General features: G+C 45.6%; 1 protein-coding gene across 1 annotated transcript in view; it reads right to left on the reverse strand.

Moving 5' to 3' along the window:
- The window catches only part of AUTS2 (autism susceptibility candidate 2), a 1133774-nt gene that overhangs the window by 308022 nt on the left and 809226 nt on the right, over window positions 1–16526 (reverse strand). The window contains 1 exon segment of the mRNA XM_006770868.2: window positions 5551–5580. Within this exon segment, the coding sequence (XP_006770931.2) occupies window positions 5551–5580 (30 nt within the window).

Below are 16526 nucleotides of genomic sequence, written 5' to 3' on the forward strand. Positions count from 1 at the left end.
AAGAACAATTTTGACCCAGACATAATCTTAGAGCAGTAAAAAGAGGTTAAGTGGATGGGCGTTATGGAAATCAGGCACCCAAAATGGAAAGCTCTTGAAATTCTGCCAGAAGTTGTAGAAATTTCCAAATAAGCTAGCAAATTTACAGATGGCTTAGAAGTGTCTTATGAGAAAATAAAATTGTAAAATAAATATAGAAGGCAGAAGATGAGAGCACATTTTTGTTGAAATTCAGAAAATAAACACTGGGGTTGACATGAACTTTTTTTCTGAACTTGTTTCATGTATCTCCTCCATTTGGAGAGGAGTATCCAGGAAAGGAAATGCAAATTTAGCAAAACAGTGAACTTTACTGAACACCCAATTTGTGCCCGGCATTATACTAGAGCTGGGGATCTGAAGACAAGAACATGGGCCCCTGCTCACCGCCTGGGGAATGGTTGTTGGCTCTACTGCTGTGAAACTGGAAGGGAGGAGGACATTCCTCTCTGTAGCTGCAAAACAGCACAGCATCTCTGCGTTGTCTCCTGATCAGAACACCTCCTGTTTCAAACCAGGGATGGGAAAGCAACAATAAGGGCCTTCTGAGTCTCAGGAATGTTGCTGAGGGCGCACAATCTTGACCGATTGTGAAACGTGGCCAGTCAAGGGGTGGGACTCTTCCACTCTAAGCACAGCCACATGCCCAGTCTTCAGTTTGATATCTCAGCACTTTCTGAGTCCGTCAAGAGCCAAGTTAGGCATGTGGTTTGTGTTGAACTAGGAACATAAGCCTCTGCTGGTCTCCTCGCTGCTTTTCTTAGAAACGGCACCCTTCCCACACAAGTGAAAACAAAATGATCAAACCTACACATTTAGCATGGATTAAAGAATTCTAACGCAACCAAAAAGTGGGTGTGAGTCGGGGAGACGAAGCTGATGTGGAGAAGAAGTGGTACTGCCCTTGCCATCGGTCAGAGTCCCAGGAGACCTCCAGGCACTGGTGAGCAACCACAGGAGCAAGGCAACCTTCCCCAGAGGTCACTTGAATGGTTAAAAGCCCAGAGGAACTGCCATCGGAACTCACGCTGAAAACTTCATGAGGAAACTGGGAAGAGTTCTTATCTGTGACGAGATTGCATATGTGTGTTTTGCATGTGTGTATATGTCATGCATCTATAAACATAAGCATGTGGGTGCATGTACACAAATACCTGCATAGTTTTCTAATCTTTCCTCTGAACTCTCAAATTGTTAAGAGCATAGACAATGGAAAAGTATGTTTCTCTTTGACATTTGTTATAAGGCAGTGGTTCTCAAAACCAATTGTGTACCAGACTTCCCTAGGAAGCATTTAAAAAAATACAGATGCTGTGCCCCCATCCCAGATGTACTGAATCACAATGTCTCCCCTGGACATCTGGGAACCAACAGGGTCTGGTATGTGGGACAAGAGCTGTACCATCCAGGACAGCATGCCTGTTTGTGGCTCTGAGGCTTTGCCCAAAAGAAAGCCTGATGTTTAAGATAAGGAGTTCAAAATACATGTTTGGGGACCCTTCTGAATCTCACTGCCCTTCCATTCAGCTTGTAGCAGGAAGCAGCGCCCTTGGGGATGAAGGCTGAGCCCCAGGTTCCAGTGAAAACCAATCCTCCCTGACGTCCTCTGGCAGGTTCCTGGCAGAGCTTGAGCTTTCTACAGAGGAGGGTAGGCTTCCCCTGCCCTGAGGGGTCTCTCCCCTTTCACCCAAGTAAAACTAATGAAACTAACATTCATGGAGCACACACTATGCCCCAGGCCTTGAGCCAAGTGCCTTTACTGAACTGTCACAAGACCATAGGAGGAGCTGTTGTGATCTCCATCTGGCAGATGAGAGAACTGAGGCTTGTCCACAGCTACAAAATGGTAAGGGACGGTCAGAAAGAAGCCGAGGCCACCGGGCTCGGATGCCCAAGTGTTGGACCACTGAACACTAGGCCTTCCAGCCAACTCTGCCACGTGACCCACACAATAAAAGGGGGATGAGTATATAAAGATAGAATGACTTTTAGTCTTCACATGAATTTCATGACCCAATAGGAGGGTGCTCTTTGGCATAATGGGCTGCTGTGGCAGAGAAAGAGGAAGCGAGAGGAAATATAGGCCAAATATGTGGAAATGTGTATGTTGCCTCTTTGTTCTCATGATACCAATTCATTTCCAGTGGGGGATTGGAATAACTGCTTAATGTGGGTGATTAAGGCACCAAGTGCTGCCTCTGTCACCTACCACAGTGAAGACAACCCCACACCTGAGTGCAGCGTCCCAGCCTTTCCCAACTCCGCCCATTCCCACCTCACCAGAGCCCTCCCGGCTCTCTGATATTGTGTAAAATGTATTCTCGGCTGGGAGGGGAGGCTGGGAGAGATGTGTTGCTCATGGCTCATCAAAGCCTTTCCACCCACAAGTACATCTTCTGCATTTATGGAAAGCTCTGCTTTTCAGTCCCTTTCCCAGTCACTTCCACATTAATTAGTAAGGGTATCATTTTATAAATTACAGCTTCGTATCAGAGGAAAGCAGAGTTTATCTTAATTCAGTCAGCTGTGTGAAATGCAGTACCCTAATTTTAGACCGCCAGCTCTGCAGATCCCCGCGGAGTAAGAGAATGACAGGTCTTCCAGAGAGAAGTCCCAGTGGGTGCCCTACAAGTCTCACTTCTGCCTCCAACAGCATCCCTGGTGGGGCTGCTGACGGGATCCCAGGACACTGAGTGGCATCTTTTCCACCATTAGCAATTCAGATTTGAATGGGAATCCTCCAAGGGGCACATGAAAGCAGCCCGGTTAGCTGTGGGGCTCCGAGAGGGCCCAGGCAGGAGGCTCTGGCACAGAGGAGGCTGACAGGGCCCAGGCTCTGGCACAGAGCACAGGTCTGGGGGGATGGTATTAAAGCCAGTGATAAACACTGGGCAATCCCAGTCCAAAAGGGGAGCCTGATAGTCTTAACCATAACAGGGTGAGCAGGCATGGCTGCAGTTTAAGAGTCCCAATTGCTCCTGTCAGGAGCCCTGGGAGGAATGCCCCGGGGAGGGGAGCAGCAACAGGTGAAGTGAGTGTGGTTGTAGAGCAGCCCCCAGGTAAGAAGAGACCTGCAGGGCCACCACAGTCCACAGGAAAGACGACAGGAGCGGGGTGGGGGGCAACAGAGGCAGAAGTGCGCACAGGAGGGAGGATCAGTCCGAACGCCCGCCCCTCCCCTGCCATCTCCCCACTCCCACGGACGTGCCTATATACATCTCCTTATTCTCCTGCATTGCCCTTAATCGTCCTGAACTGAGTGGTGGGCACCGGCTACTTCCCACCGCCCACAGTCTGGTCTCATAGACTGAAGCCCGAACAGCAATGACTTGGGAATCTGGTCCCCGGAAGGATTAGTTTGCAGTAGGTGGAAACACCCGGATCCCTCTGAAAGCCAGGGGCAGCCTTGGTAATTGCCCAAATGACCCGTTAGCTGATTGTCTTGAGGCGTGGTGCTGAAATCTGGAGGACTCTGAGGTCGGGCCTGGACAGGCCCAGGCGTGGGGATTTTCACAGCTTCCCCGTGATTGGGTGTGCCGCCAGGTTGAGACTGCCTATGAAGACATGCACACGGAATGCAAAACCAGACATCCTCAACACCTCTACCACTGCTGGTAGGTGATGCTTCCGTAATTCACAGCGCCTTCCAAGGGGCTGTGAGAACCCGAGCAGGCTCATCCCCTTGGAGAAGTGCCACCACCTTGGACAGAGAGGCCCACCATCACTGCGGAAGAGCCGCTGGAATGGCAGCAGGTGCTTGTCCTGCCTGCTGCCTGTGGTGACACCTGCCACATGGGATGTGGCCCGACGGCTCCAAGGGTTGGTGGGCACGCCTTGAACACTGCCCTCCATGCTGCCCATGCGCCTCTGGCACCCACTACACACTGGCGCCCGAGACACCAAGAGACTGGCTTCGAAGCAGCTCGTACTCTGGGGGCTGGAGTAAGGAAGCTCCTAGCTGTCAGTTAAACAAAAGACTAGTCCACAGCCCCCTTTGCAGCGTGTACTTTCGCTGTCATCCAACAGCCCATTACCATGTCACAGCACCGCACACCCTTCCATAGGTCACTTTGTTTAAAATGACACGGATAATGCACATGTCAGCAAGCTGACAGTCCTGGCCGTCCTTCAGAGATAAAAACCTCAGGGCGAGAGCCTGTTCTTATCTGGGGACACGCATTGGTCTATCATCCAAGTCAGGCAGAACATGATTTCTCCAGAGAGCACTTTTTTCATTTCCTGATTTTAAGGAAATCAAATAAGCACCATTTGTCTTCATCTGAATATGCTTGACCTGCTCAAATGATGATGTCTCGCATTTTATAACAGGCTACATATGCTGAATTCAAATTAACAACAGCACAGAACAAGAGCCTTCACATCTCTCTCGGAGGCTGGCAGCAGAGGAGGAGGGCGAGTCTGGGCTGATGGAAAGATCCCAGTAAACGCTAACTGCAGATGCTGAATAAAACCAGCAAGCAGGTAGGAGGAGATGGAAAATGGGGCTCAGGGACGCCGGCTCCGCAGGACAGATCCAGAAACTGGGGAAGGGAAGGGAGGACCAGCAGTTCCTTTGGTTGCCAAGTAATAGATAAACCATAATATTCAGGTAACTTGTGGAAATACATAAAGTAGGAATAAAACTGGAAAGAAGTTGGGTTGGGGGATTTGAATACCTAGGAAGAAAGACCAAACCGACAAACCATCCCTTTGCTTCAGCAGCAGGACGTTCACATTACCAGGCCGTGGTCCAGTCTTCTGAGAGCTCAACCCAGAGCTCCTGTTCCTCACCCATGCGGAACCGGATACACCGAGGCTGGTGGTCATCAGCCTCGAAACAGAGCTCACCTGCTGGGAGAACTGCCCTCCCACCTGGCCATCCACCTGATGGGAGAGAGCAGCTCCCCTCTGACCGCCTCTGCTCACCCCTCGCCCCAGGATGACATTCCTAGAAACATTACCATTGACATCTCCATTGAGAAGGCCCATATGCACAGAAAAGCAGGAAGAAGCATATGGGCCAGTAAGATAAATGGAAACATGACATTATAAATACATACTAGCACATTTAATGTTCCCATCAAGGAATAAAAAAGAAAAATCAGATGGCTATTAAAATAAATCATTTCCTCTTTTGAAATCTTTTATAATGTGAAAACTTAGTGTCACATATGTGCACTATTAAGGGGCTTATTTTAAAAAAGTGGACCTCACAAATTAGTTGTTATTTCTTATCAAAGAAAACATCACTATGTGAATAAAACCTGACTTTACAGAAGAGAAAGGCACTGCCCCCATGAAGCTGGTACGCCCCCCACCCCCGGCAGCATGTGTGGAAGAACCATGGTGTTCAGTGTCTATGTACTGTGCCCACAATTGGGGGCGGGGAGTCTTACCTTCCGCTGCCCCCATGAAGCTGGTACGCCCCCCCACCCCCTGCAGCATGTGTGGAAGAACCATGGTGTTCAGTGGCTATGTACTATGCCCACAATTGGGGGCGGGGAGTCTTACCTTCTCTTCTTGGTCACTGTCGCTGTCACACTGAAAAAGAAAACAAGAGAATGAGGGTTAGTGCAAAAATGGAGTAGGTTTTTGTCTTTAATACAGAAAACAAAAGCAAGACCAACGAAGGAAAAAGGAACATGGTCGGAGCTGGGTGGAGATTCTTCGGCCCCAGTGCTGGTAAATGGGTAAGAAGCAGGATGCTGGTCAGCTGCCCGCTGTGTCCTCTGTGCCTGTGCTCTGTGGTCTCCTGTGGGCAGTCTGGTGTATGCTCATCACCCCAGTAAGCCCTCCCCTGCTGCATGGCAGAGGGGATGCCCAGCGGGAACCAAGCCGGCCACAGGGTTAAGGTGAATCAAGATCATTTGATGGGATTGAGAGCAAAATCAATTCTTTAATGTAGACCTTCTACCTTCTATTGTCAATGGCTCTCTCACCCCTGGTGCGTTTCTAGAAGAAAAGAGGTAAACCGCTGGGCACTGCATTCTCTCATTTGGACTGGAAAGGAATAGAGCATAATGGGTGAGGCTCACCACTGGGAGGCTGCCTTTTCCAGAGAACAGAGGGAAGGTTCTCCATAAAATAAGTGCCAAGGATAGAGGTCAGGGTACCAAATCAACAGTATGGGCCAAAAAAAAAGTTTTAGGACAGCAGACTCACTTGCACCATGTCTAACAGATCCCACGTGCCAACTGTTGAGCTGGGTTTGGGATAACCAGGAATGATAATTAACGCAAAGGGAATAAAGAATACAATTTTTTTTAAAAAAAACCAAGAATGTTCTGTTATCCAATATCTTCTTTTTTTTTTTTAAGGGACATGTTTTGTTAAAGTAAATGCACAGCAGATCAACAGTTCATTCACCCAAATGCCTTTGAGAAGCACGGCGGACGTTTAAAGAAGACCCAGAGCTGTCTGTCCCTAAGGCAGCTTTCAGTTTAGCTGTGCAGTCATGCACCGTGGAGTGACCAGGATATGTCCTGAGAAATATGCTGTGTAGTGATGTCATTGTTGTATGAACATCACAGAGTGCGCTTACAGAAACCTGAATGATAGAGCTTACTTCACACCGAGGCTACAGATTCTAGCCTACTGTTCCCGGGCTACTGGCCTACACAGAATGCTTCTGTACAAAACAACACGAGGTTAAGTCAAGCACAGGAGAGAAGGAGGCACTCAAGAGAGGCAGGAAACATGAGCTGTATGAGGCTGTGGCTGGGATAACACCGCATACTGTTTTTCAGCAAACTTTTTTTTATAAGAGAAAGAATACACTCTGAAATAATAATGAACAAGAGAGGAAATACATCAACCCATAACACAGTCATAATTATTGTCAAGCATTATGTACTGCACAGAATTACACTTCCATAGGACTGGCAGTGCAGTAGGCTTGTTCGCATAAGCATCGCCACAAAGACACCAGTAACGAGTGGCACCACGATGTTACAACAGCTGCAACGTCCCTCGGTGATAAAAAATTTTTGAGCCCCACTACAATCTTGGGGGACCACCGTCATACATAGTGGTTGACTGAAACACTGTTGTGGTGCATGACTGCAGAAATAGAGTTAGAACACAGACTCTGAGCAGGGGGGTGCATGATCGGAGCTGTGTTCTATTAAGATGACGCTTCCCACGGTGGAGGACAGAGTGCACTGTGGGAGAAGCCGGGTCATGGGGACACCAGTTTGGCAGCCATCGCACTGTCTACACCAGCAGGGCACGTGGTTTGAGAAAGAGATGAACAGATGGTAGAGCAATTCTGAAGGTAGAACCAACAGGACTTGATAACTCATGGATATGGGAAGCAAGTCAGAGGGATGAGTTGAGGATGCTGCCAAGGATTTTTAGTGTGGCCACCTGGATGTGGGAGTTGATGCTGCTATGAACAGACACAGAAAATAAATGTGCTTATACAGCAGTCACTACTGGCTAGATACCCCCAGCCATTCACAATCCCTTCTCTTAGTCTGTACCTTCTCCTGACATTTGGAGAATGAAAAAGCCAGATATTCTCTCTTTTCCAACTTTCCTTGCAGCTGAGGGTGGCCATAGATACATTTTTGGCTGAGACTTGAGGAAATGTCTGCTGACGGTTCTGGAAACATTTTCTCACCTCAAAAGAGAAAGAAAAGCAGAAGCACTTGCCTCTTGCCTTTGAACATGACTGCCAGAGGAAGTGATGTCCGGATCTGGGGCAGCCATCTTGCAGTTATGAGGCAAAAGAGCCAAGTACAAAAACAAGATGATAGGGCCAAAGGAAGAAAAACCCTGGCACAATTGAGCCACCTGAACCACCCTCAGAGTGGCCCACCTCTGGACTTGTTTGTTCAGGTAACAGTTATAGTATTGAAACCACAATTGAAAATAACCCTCACCCCATCCAAAGGGACATGTTGGTATTATAAGACACACTGTGGAGACTGCTTCCTCTTCCCAGCCTCAGCTGTCTATACTACCAGCACTTAGGGGTTCACATCACAGCCGTGCGGACTGGAGGGCTGTCACATTTTCTTTTCCACTGGCCCCTCGCTGCCATAGGCTTACCCGAGTTCTAGTGACAGCACTATAACCAAGTACATCTGGATCATTTTCAACCAAGCTTTCAACCTCAGATGGTCTAAGCTTACTCTCTTTTGCCTGATGAGTGGATTTCTCTATTGTAAAAAGTCAAATGAGCTGAGAAAGGAAATGGTGACATGGCGACTTTGAAGGCCTAGAACAGTGTTTCTTAACCTTCCTAATGCCGCAACCGTTTAATATAGCTCCTCATGTTGTGGTGACCCCCAACCATAAAATTATTTTCGTTGCTACTTCATAACTGTAATTTTGCTATAGTTTTGAATCATAATGTAAATATCTGATATGCAGGATGTATTTTCATTGTTACAAACTGAACATAATTAAAGCATAGTGATTAATCACAGAAACAGTATGTAATTATATATGTGTTTTCCGGTGGTCTTAGGCGACCCCTGTGAAAGGGTCGTTTGACCCCCAAAGGGGTCGCGACCCACAGGTTGAGAACCGCTGGCCTAGAACAACAGACAGATGAGGAACAATTCTCCTGATTGTGTGCTTTCCCCATGGCTTTTAATTAAGCCTTCCTTGAGGTTCCCAAGTTCTGGGCACATTTTCAAGGGTGACAAAGCATGGTTTTGGGGGGAGGGAGAGGGAAGATGGAAGAGGGAGAAGGATTTGGCCAGGCAGGCTCATTTTCCCAGCTGTTCACAGCCACCTTGTGAGGTAAGCAATGACCGCTGACGGCTGGAGCACAGAGGGAGTGGTGAGGTCGGGAAAGACCCTCCAGTGTCCACACCGCCCCCCATCCTAACAGCAGTGTGTCCCTGGGAATGGGTACTTCTATCAAAGTGTTAAGCTTCCTGCTTTCCAACGGTCCAGTTCTAATTTCAAGGTCCACTTAATTCCGCATCAAGTAATTACTGATATACCCAGAAGCACCTTGTCTCCAGAGCTAAGCATATGGTGGGGAGCTGAGACCTACTGGTATCCATTATGGAAGCAGCACGGATGCCAAGCCGATTAAAAACGCTCAGGCTCCCCACGCAACACGCGGGTGAGTGACAGCTCCTCGACAAGGCCAGTCGCAGAGTCTGCCAAAACAGTCTCTGCTGCGCGGGGGCCCACATGGTGCGCTGAGAAAACAGTTCCATTTCTGGTATTAAATTCCCACACTGACCCGAGGACTTTGCCGTGAGCTCAGCAGGAGCGCGCCATCCAATTTACAGCCTCGCTCTCTGGAGCCTCGAGTGCCAGCCCCTGGCAGAGACGAATGATGGTCAACCCCTCCAGCTCATAAATTATGCAAAAGCAATAAATGCACTCAGCAAACAGCGCCTAACGTTTGCCTAGCCTGGCTCCTAACACACTCTGTAAAAAGCCAGAAGCTCGGCACATACAAGAGGTCTATTCCACTCATAAAGGGGGTTTGTTGACAACTCCAGACGGAAAGCCAACCATGGGCCTAAGGAGTCTTTCTGCTTCGCTGGCAGCGGTTTATGGGCCTGCTTTATGAAAAAGGGAGGCTGTTTTATAGAGTCAGTGTGGGGAGAATTCATGGTCTCAAATTCACATTTAATACACTGTGCAGCTTTCATACCCTAAGTTCCATACTTGGTGGATTTTCGGCCAAATGATTCTTGGTCTTGAAAGATTAAAAGAAGAAGTGTCTGCTCCCCGATCCCTAGGTACCCACTCCAATTTATCAGCGTTCACACCGAGCCACCTCCTCATTCAGGTGTATGTTCTGCATGAGGCTGGGAAATGGAAAAGGCATGTCAAATGCAGAAACGGGGTCCCAGCTGGTTTGGCCAGTCTAAGCATTTTGACATCGAGGTCCTGCACTGGTTTATTAGCAAACAGGTTGCACACTAACGACCAGCTCGAGGTGACAGCGGACTCTCCATGACTAGATTTCAAAGCCCTTTGTGCAAAGCTGAAAGTATTTTCCTGCATTTTAAAAGCAAGCAGTGAAAAGGAACAACCAGCCCTTATACTAACCCACCCGGGGAAGAATTCTTGGTCACTCAGTCTTCAGACAAAGATACCACCCAAACCCACCACAGACAAAAGAGGGAAACGAGGTATGGGATCCAAACCACGTGCCTCAAATGCAGAATTGGAAAGGGACTAGTTCCTCACCTGACTGCACGCAGCCATTCCAACACATCACCATGCACTTCATCATCCCCTTCCTCCTGCCAGCTTCACAAATTAGACCTGAACCTTCGGAGGCACCTCCTTCCTCTCCCAGACATGTCACATCCCCCTTAAACTCTTCAATCAACCAATAAACCAACTAACCCACCCACCTACCTAGTAGTTTTTCCTTTAAAAAATTAATGCATATTTATTGACTACATTTTAAGAAGTCACCCACCAATGTGCCACCCATAGACACTGTCAACATATTTGTACAATTCTTTCCAGTCTTCTCCATCCTTTCCCTTCTTCACGCACACATATTTTAGGAAATGGAATCCTAATATTTTGTAACCTGTTTTGTTTTTGCATAATATGCCAAATACTTTAGTTTCATGAGTAACATTGACCCTGTACCATCACTTATAAAAAAGGCTGCACTGTAATCCACTGTTTGACTTGTAAATAACAGCTAAAAAGTTCCCTAGTGCTGGATATTTTCATTGTTTCAATTGAACATCCGGGATTTTCCCCTTGTACACGTTTGCCAATATTGTTTTTTCCTTGTATCTTTTCATGGCCCTTCCTGTTCTGCATAGTCTTTAATGCCTTGTCTCCCCAGAGCAGCACCTGCAGTTCCACTGTTTCTAGATGGCTTCCAGGGGAGTCCTTGAAGAGTCCCTAGGTTCCATCTACCATTTCTATGTTGAGACTAAAAATCTCTATGCTCACCATTTGCCAGCTACATGGCTTTGGTAAAGTCTATACATCTCAGTTTACTTAGCTGTAAATGTGGGTGATAATGCCATTTCCCTCATAAGAAGATGAGGATAAAATGAGATAACATGTGTAAACAACTTAGACAATGCATGGCTCAGGGTACGTGCAGACAATAAATGTTAACTATTATCAACACGTTTCTCTGTGCTAATCCCCTCCCACTCAAGCCCTATAAACACCTCAGACTCAAGCATCCCTCTAAATCTAGACCCACCATCCTTTGCTTACCCAACCTGTCCCTCTCCCATGTTGTTCCCACCATCCTTGAGCAGACCTACCTTCCTTTCTCACCCAACATTATCTACTCTACCTTTTAAATCCTCTCCATCTCCATGGGCATGGACACCGCACTTTGGTGCAGGCATTTACTTCATCATTACAAGAGGCTAATGATGCTTCCCAGGACCCACTGTCTCTTCTTTTTCTGATCCAAGTCCTTACTGACCACCGTGGACTTCCTCAATTCCAATGTGAGCATGACATTTCCAACTTCCCCACCCTAACTTCTAGCCCTGCCTTCAGCACAGGGTTCCTGAGCCTTTCTGTGGAGATGGGCCGTTTGTTTTTGTTTTGTTTTCCGATACATTGTGACCAATAATTTTATAATATACAGTTAAAAAACAAATTGCTAGAAAAATAAAAAAGACATAAACTATGTTATTTGATTTAAAAGATGTAAAATTACTCTACTGAATTGTTATAAAAGCTTTCAAATGCTTAGTCTCAACTACCTTACTAACCTCATATCAGACTAGTTACAACCAGCTGATGGATGGGCCTCGGTCTGTGTCCATACTGTTGAGTAGCAAAATTCCAACATACCCCTTGCTCTAGCCACACCTGTGGAACTTGGTCACACCCTCAGCCTTTAATGATTCCCTCTGCTTGGCACTCTATTCCATCAAGTTTCTACCTAAAAACCTTTTTTAAAAAATATATTTTATTTTTAACAGAGAAGAAGGAGAGGGATTAGAGAGTTAGAAACATCAATCAGCTGCCTCCTGCACACCTCCTACTGGGGATGTGCCCACAACCAAGGTACAAGCCCTTGACTGGAATCGAACCCGGGACCTCTCAGTCCGCAGGCCGACACTCTATCCACTGAGCCAAACCGGTCAGGGCCTAAAAACCTTTAATGTGCCTCTAAAACCACAGTGACTGTTCCAATATTCTTCTTAGAAGAATTCTTAGAATTCTAATGCTTTTTATGATTAATTGGTTCTGTCTCCATCCCTCACAAAACTGTATTTCACTGTTTGCCACACGTCTTCCTCAGCAGAGAGTGATCCCACCCAGGGAAGGGCAGCGCCTTCCTCATCTTTGCATCTCCAGGCTGTGGGACATGGCAGGGCTCAGTCATACTGACACATTTATCCCGTTCCTCTTTGGAATTCTTCCAAGTGTGGTTGATTCCACCCAACACAAGCAAACTATGATTTAAAAGACAAGTAATTCCAAAGGAAGAAGGCACAGGAAACACAGACTAACTTGACTGCTTAATACAATGGGACGTATCTTTGAACACACTGGGCAGTGTTAGAATTGTCAGAAGAGTTGAGAGTTGGGGCTCAGAAGAAAATATCTTCTATTATGGGATTGTGACTTTATTGTATGTCCTCAAAAGCAAACATTTCTCATTTCCATTTAGGAATCGCAATACCTGTGTTTTAAGACTCTGATCCAAATTGAAGCAAGTCAAGGTCTGCGACACCTCCTTGCCTCATTCAGAATGAGGGAACGAAATGGAATTCTAGGGACCTTGTGATGGAATGCATTCTTAAGCAGAAAGTGGCAATCATTGAATATATCACATGCAATGACATTGAGGAGGGCATTGCTCTCTATTCTGCTCAATGGACCTTGCTGGAGCAGTTATTTCGTATCTCAAATCCATTTATCACTGCCACCAAAGATGTCAGGGCTGAACACCATTGCTGAATAAAGTTATTTCATTCTCCTTTCTGCCTAAAGGAAATGAGAGGAAAATGAGGGAGAGCCCCAACTTGTAAACCACTGTGTCTAAGATCAGGTACAATTTAACTTTGCCAGTGACAAAACAAATCGGTTCCCCTTGGGGCAGGTGGTTTATCTTAGCCCGTAAAGACATCCCTCACCTAAAAGCAATTTCAGAAGAAGCCACCTGCAGAAAACATGACACTTATTTTCTTATTTAAAGAAGTGAGGTGGCGGCACGGTGACTACAAACATGTCCACTATCATCTTCCCACCTGCCCAGGTCCTTGTACATGCAAAACGGGTAGCCACTAGCTGTTGTCTGTGTCTGTTACCTCACAGAGCCCTCATTTCCGTGGCTTACTGTCTTTTTACAGTCCTGGACTTTAAGTGAAATTTAAAGCTCTTGGGGCCCTAGAAATAAAAGGTTTAATCCTGAAGATTTGAGGTAGTCTTCCCGATTACAAAATGGTGCCATTGGTTCCTCCTCCCCTCTAGTGCTACAATAACTATGTCTGATCAAATGAAATCACCCTCCAAAAATGAAAGCCTAATAAAAAAAATTGGTATGCCAAACAGCGTAAAATATAAGAACAAAGTTTCTGAAAGTTACAAAATGAGCACACTTGAAAATCATATAAGGTCCAGCAATATGCAGCAGTTGAGGTATAACTGAGAGTAAGCTTTCAGAAGCTTCTGGAATTTTGTATTGGTGAAGTGCGATTCCCCGCATGGGGAGCCTGCAGAATTGGGCAATTTTGCAAGTTCTCAGCTTGTACTGGCTAGAGCTCAAATGCCCGATGTGATTTGAGGGGCTAGGGGAGCACTTCTTATTCTCCCTCTAGGGTCTCTTAGATGATCACACAATTTCATTCAATACCAGTAAATAATTTTAAAATGCCTACTATGTGCTGGTTCATTTTGACCACTGATTAGAAGTGCTAATATACTGACAAATCATTTTGTTCAAACCTGAAGTTCTAAAGCTCACAAATTTATCATCAATATTTTTTTTCTTTTTGTCACTTTGAAATCCAGGTGTATTTCATAAAACACTCTGTATGCTGTAAATTTCCACTTAGCTCATTAGAATATCGTGGGGTTTTTGGAAGCAGGAAAATAAGCGGATATTTCACAAATATTTGGAGAGTTCAGCATTTTCTTGCCTTAGAAGAAAGGAAGTCACATTTTGCCAAGTATAAACATACGTAAAACCAAAGACGAAATTTACTTAAAACCCAGAGCCCACAAAGCCCAGTGGTTGGCAAAATGAGAAAAATGAATTTCTTGTCCAAAGGTAAAACTCAGTCTAGGGCTGGGTGATTTGTAAAAGATCTCTTTTAAGCTTTAGCACCAGATCCTTTGCCTCTTTGTCATTGATTTACCGATTCTAAGTCATCAATAGCATTAATCCGTGCCTGCCTAGGGACCTATTACAGATTACTTTGAAGATGGTGTAAAGCAAGAATGTATTATGAGTCCACACTGTTAGTAGCAGGGAGACCTATTCTTCTGTGTTCTTTGGCGGTATTCTATGTGACCCTGGAGTGCTGCACTCTGCCCGTTCCTGATCAGTCTCTGGTTTCCTTGGGTGGGGCTGGAGCCCCCCTAGGTTTGCTTCAACTAAAGCTCGGTTCTTTCAGAGTCCCGTGTTAGCTAATAAAACCCAAATCTGCTGATGAGCAAAAAGGAAAAGTATGTTACGGGTTAAAATAATACAAGAGTCTATTTTTTCCGCTGTGTTGTGATCCATAGAAATCACCCTGAGCCTTTTCCCTTTCTTCTCTGCCTGGGAAGCCAATTGCTTTGATTGCAGTGATATGAGCTAGCTAAAATGACTTGCCCTTGCTTGTGAGGCAAATGGAACATGCTAATAGAACTTATCGCATTACCCGATGCAAAAGTGCCATAGCTCATTACTTTAAGATAAAAGGATATCATTGCAGACGGCAAGCAGAATTGACTTTCTGAGGCCGACTTGATGATGATTTAATCAACTGCTCTCTTTCACTTCTCATCTCTGCGCCTGTCGGTTTCACAGGTGCCGTTAAATGAGACACTCAGAAAGTGAGCGGAGGGAAAGAAATTGCTGTCATTACTTTTCAAGAAAGGAGGTATGCAAATTTTCGACAGAAAGATTGCGTTCATAATGGGCCTGGTAAAATACAAGGATCATGCTTGACAGGTGAGGGCAAGCCATTTGTATGTCCTTAAAGTAGAGCAACCGTTCGTTTAGAAATGCGCTCCGTAAAAGAAACTACAAATGAGAGGTCTGGCGGGGCCGGGAGGAGAGGCAGGCCAAAGCACACAGGGTTGGTCCAAGCTGGTCTGAGCTTTAGAGAGGAGGACGGTGCTTGAAGTCAAATCCTGGCTCTGCCACATAGGACCTCTGAGCTACAGGACCTCTGGCAAGTATCTTAACCTCTCGGTGCCTCAGTTTCATCATCTATCAAATGGGGCTATTGACAGTATTTACCTCCCAGGCTGTCGAGAGCATTCACTGAGTTAATAAACACGTAATAATAATGATATGATAAATATATATAAATTAACACAAAAGGGTAAGGAATAGTGCCTGACACATAAAAAGCACTCTCTGTAGGTATTAGAAAGCATTCATTCATTCATTCATTCATTCATTTATTCTTTAGTAAAGTACCCTGAAATGCAGTTTCTTTCAATCCATCTGTAACAAGCAGACTGATTTTCCTATTTCTAATGATCTTTCTTCTTCTTTCATTCATCATTCAAGCAAGATTTAGCCAAAGTCTTTCTGTCACATCATCTATCAAATGGGGCTATTGACAGTATTTACCTCCCAGGCTGTCGAGAGCATTCACTGAGTTAATAAACACGTAATAATAATGATATGATAAATATATATAAATTAACACAAAAGGGAGAGATAGTGCCTGACACATAAAACGCTCTCTCTGTATTAGTTAGAAAGCATTCATTCATTCATTCATTCATTTATTCTTTAACAAAGAGCATCTTTTTTTTAAAGAGTACATGTGCCAGGTGTTGGAAATCTAGTTTAGATAGAGTACAATTCTTTATTGATTTCACTTATGTAAGTCTTATTCCCCCAGCAGATGGTGAGCTCCTCGAGAGAGCAGTCTGGAATCATCACAGGCCCCAGGGCAGTTTTAGGACCCTAACCATGCCCGATAACAATTTGATGATTTATGGATTCCTTCTCCCTCCTCTTCATTTCATATTTCTGCAACTGTGCAGGACGCTCAAGCCCCTGGAGGAGTCTCCTCCTGAGGCAGGAAATGTCTGTCATTAGCTGGAACCTCAGGCACTCGCCATGTGTCCTGCGAAGCCTGGAGAAGAATGGGGTGCAGCCGGGAAGAACAGACAGTTGGCTTGAATCCCCTTCAGAAAGCAGAATGAATCTGAATAGATTAAATGATCAGGGTAGTATGAACAGAGGTGTTTTTCATCCACTCTGCCTTCAATAGGTAATTGTTCTATTTTCTCCAATACTCAAAGTGAAAGCATCTTTCTTAAAGTGCCTGTAACTCCGAGTTCTTTTTCCCCAGGTAATGAAGCTCCTGCAAGCCATTCTCCCTTCCAGCCTG

Source organism: Myotis davidii, unplaced genomic scaffold (genome assembly GCF_000327345.1).
Source record: "Myotis davidii unplaced genomic scaffold, ASM32734v1 scaffold424, whole genome shotgun sequence".
Lineage (NCBI taxonomy): Eukaryota > Metazoa > Chordata > Mammalia > Chiroptera > Vespertilionidae > Myotis > Myotis davidii.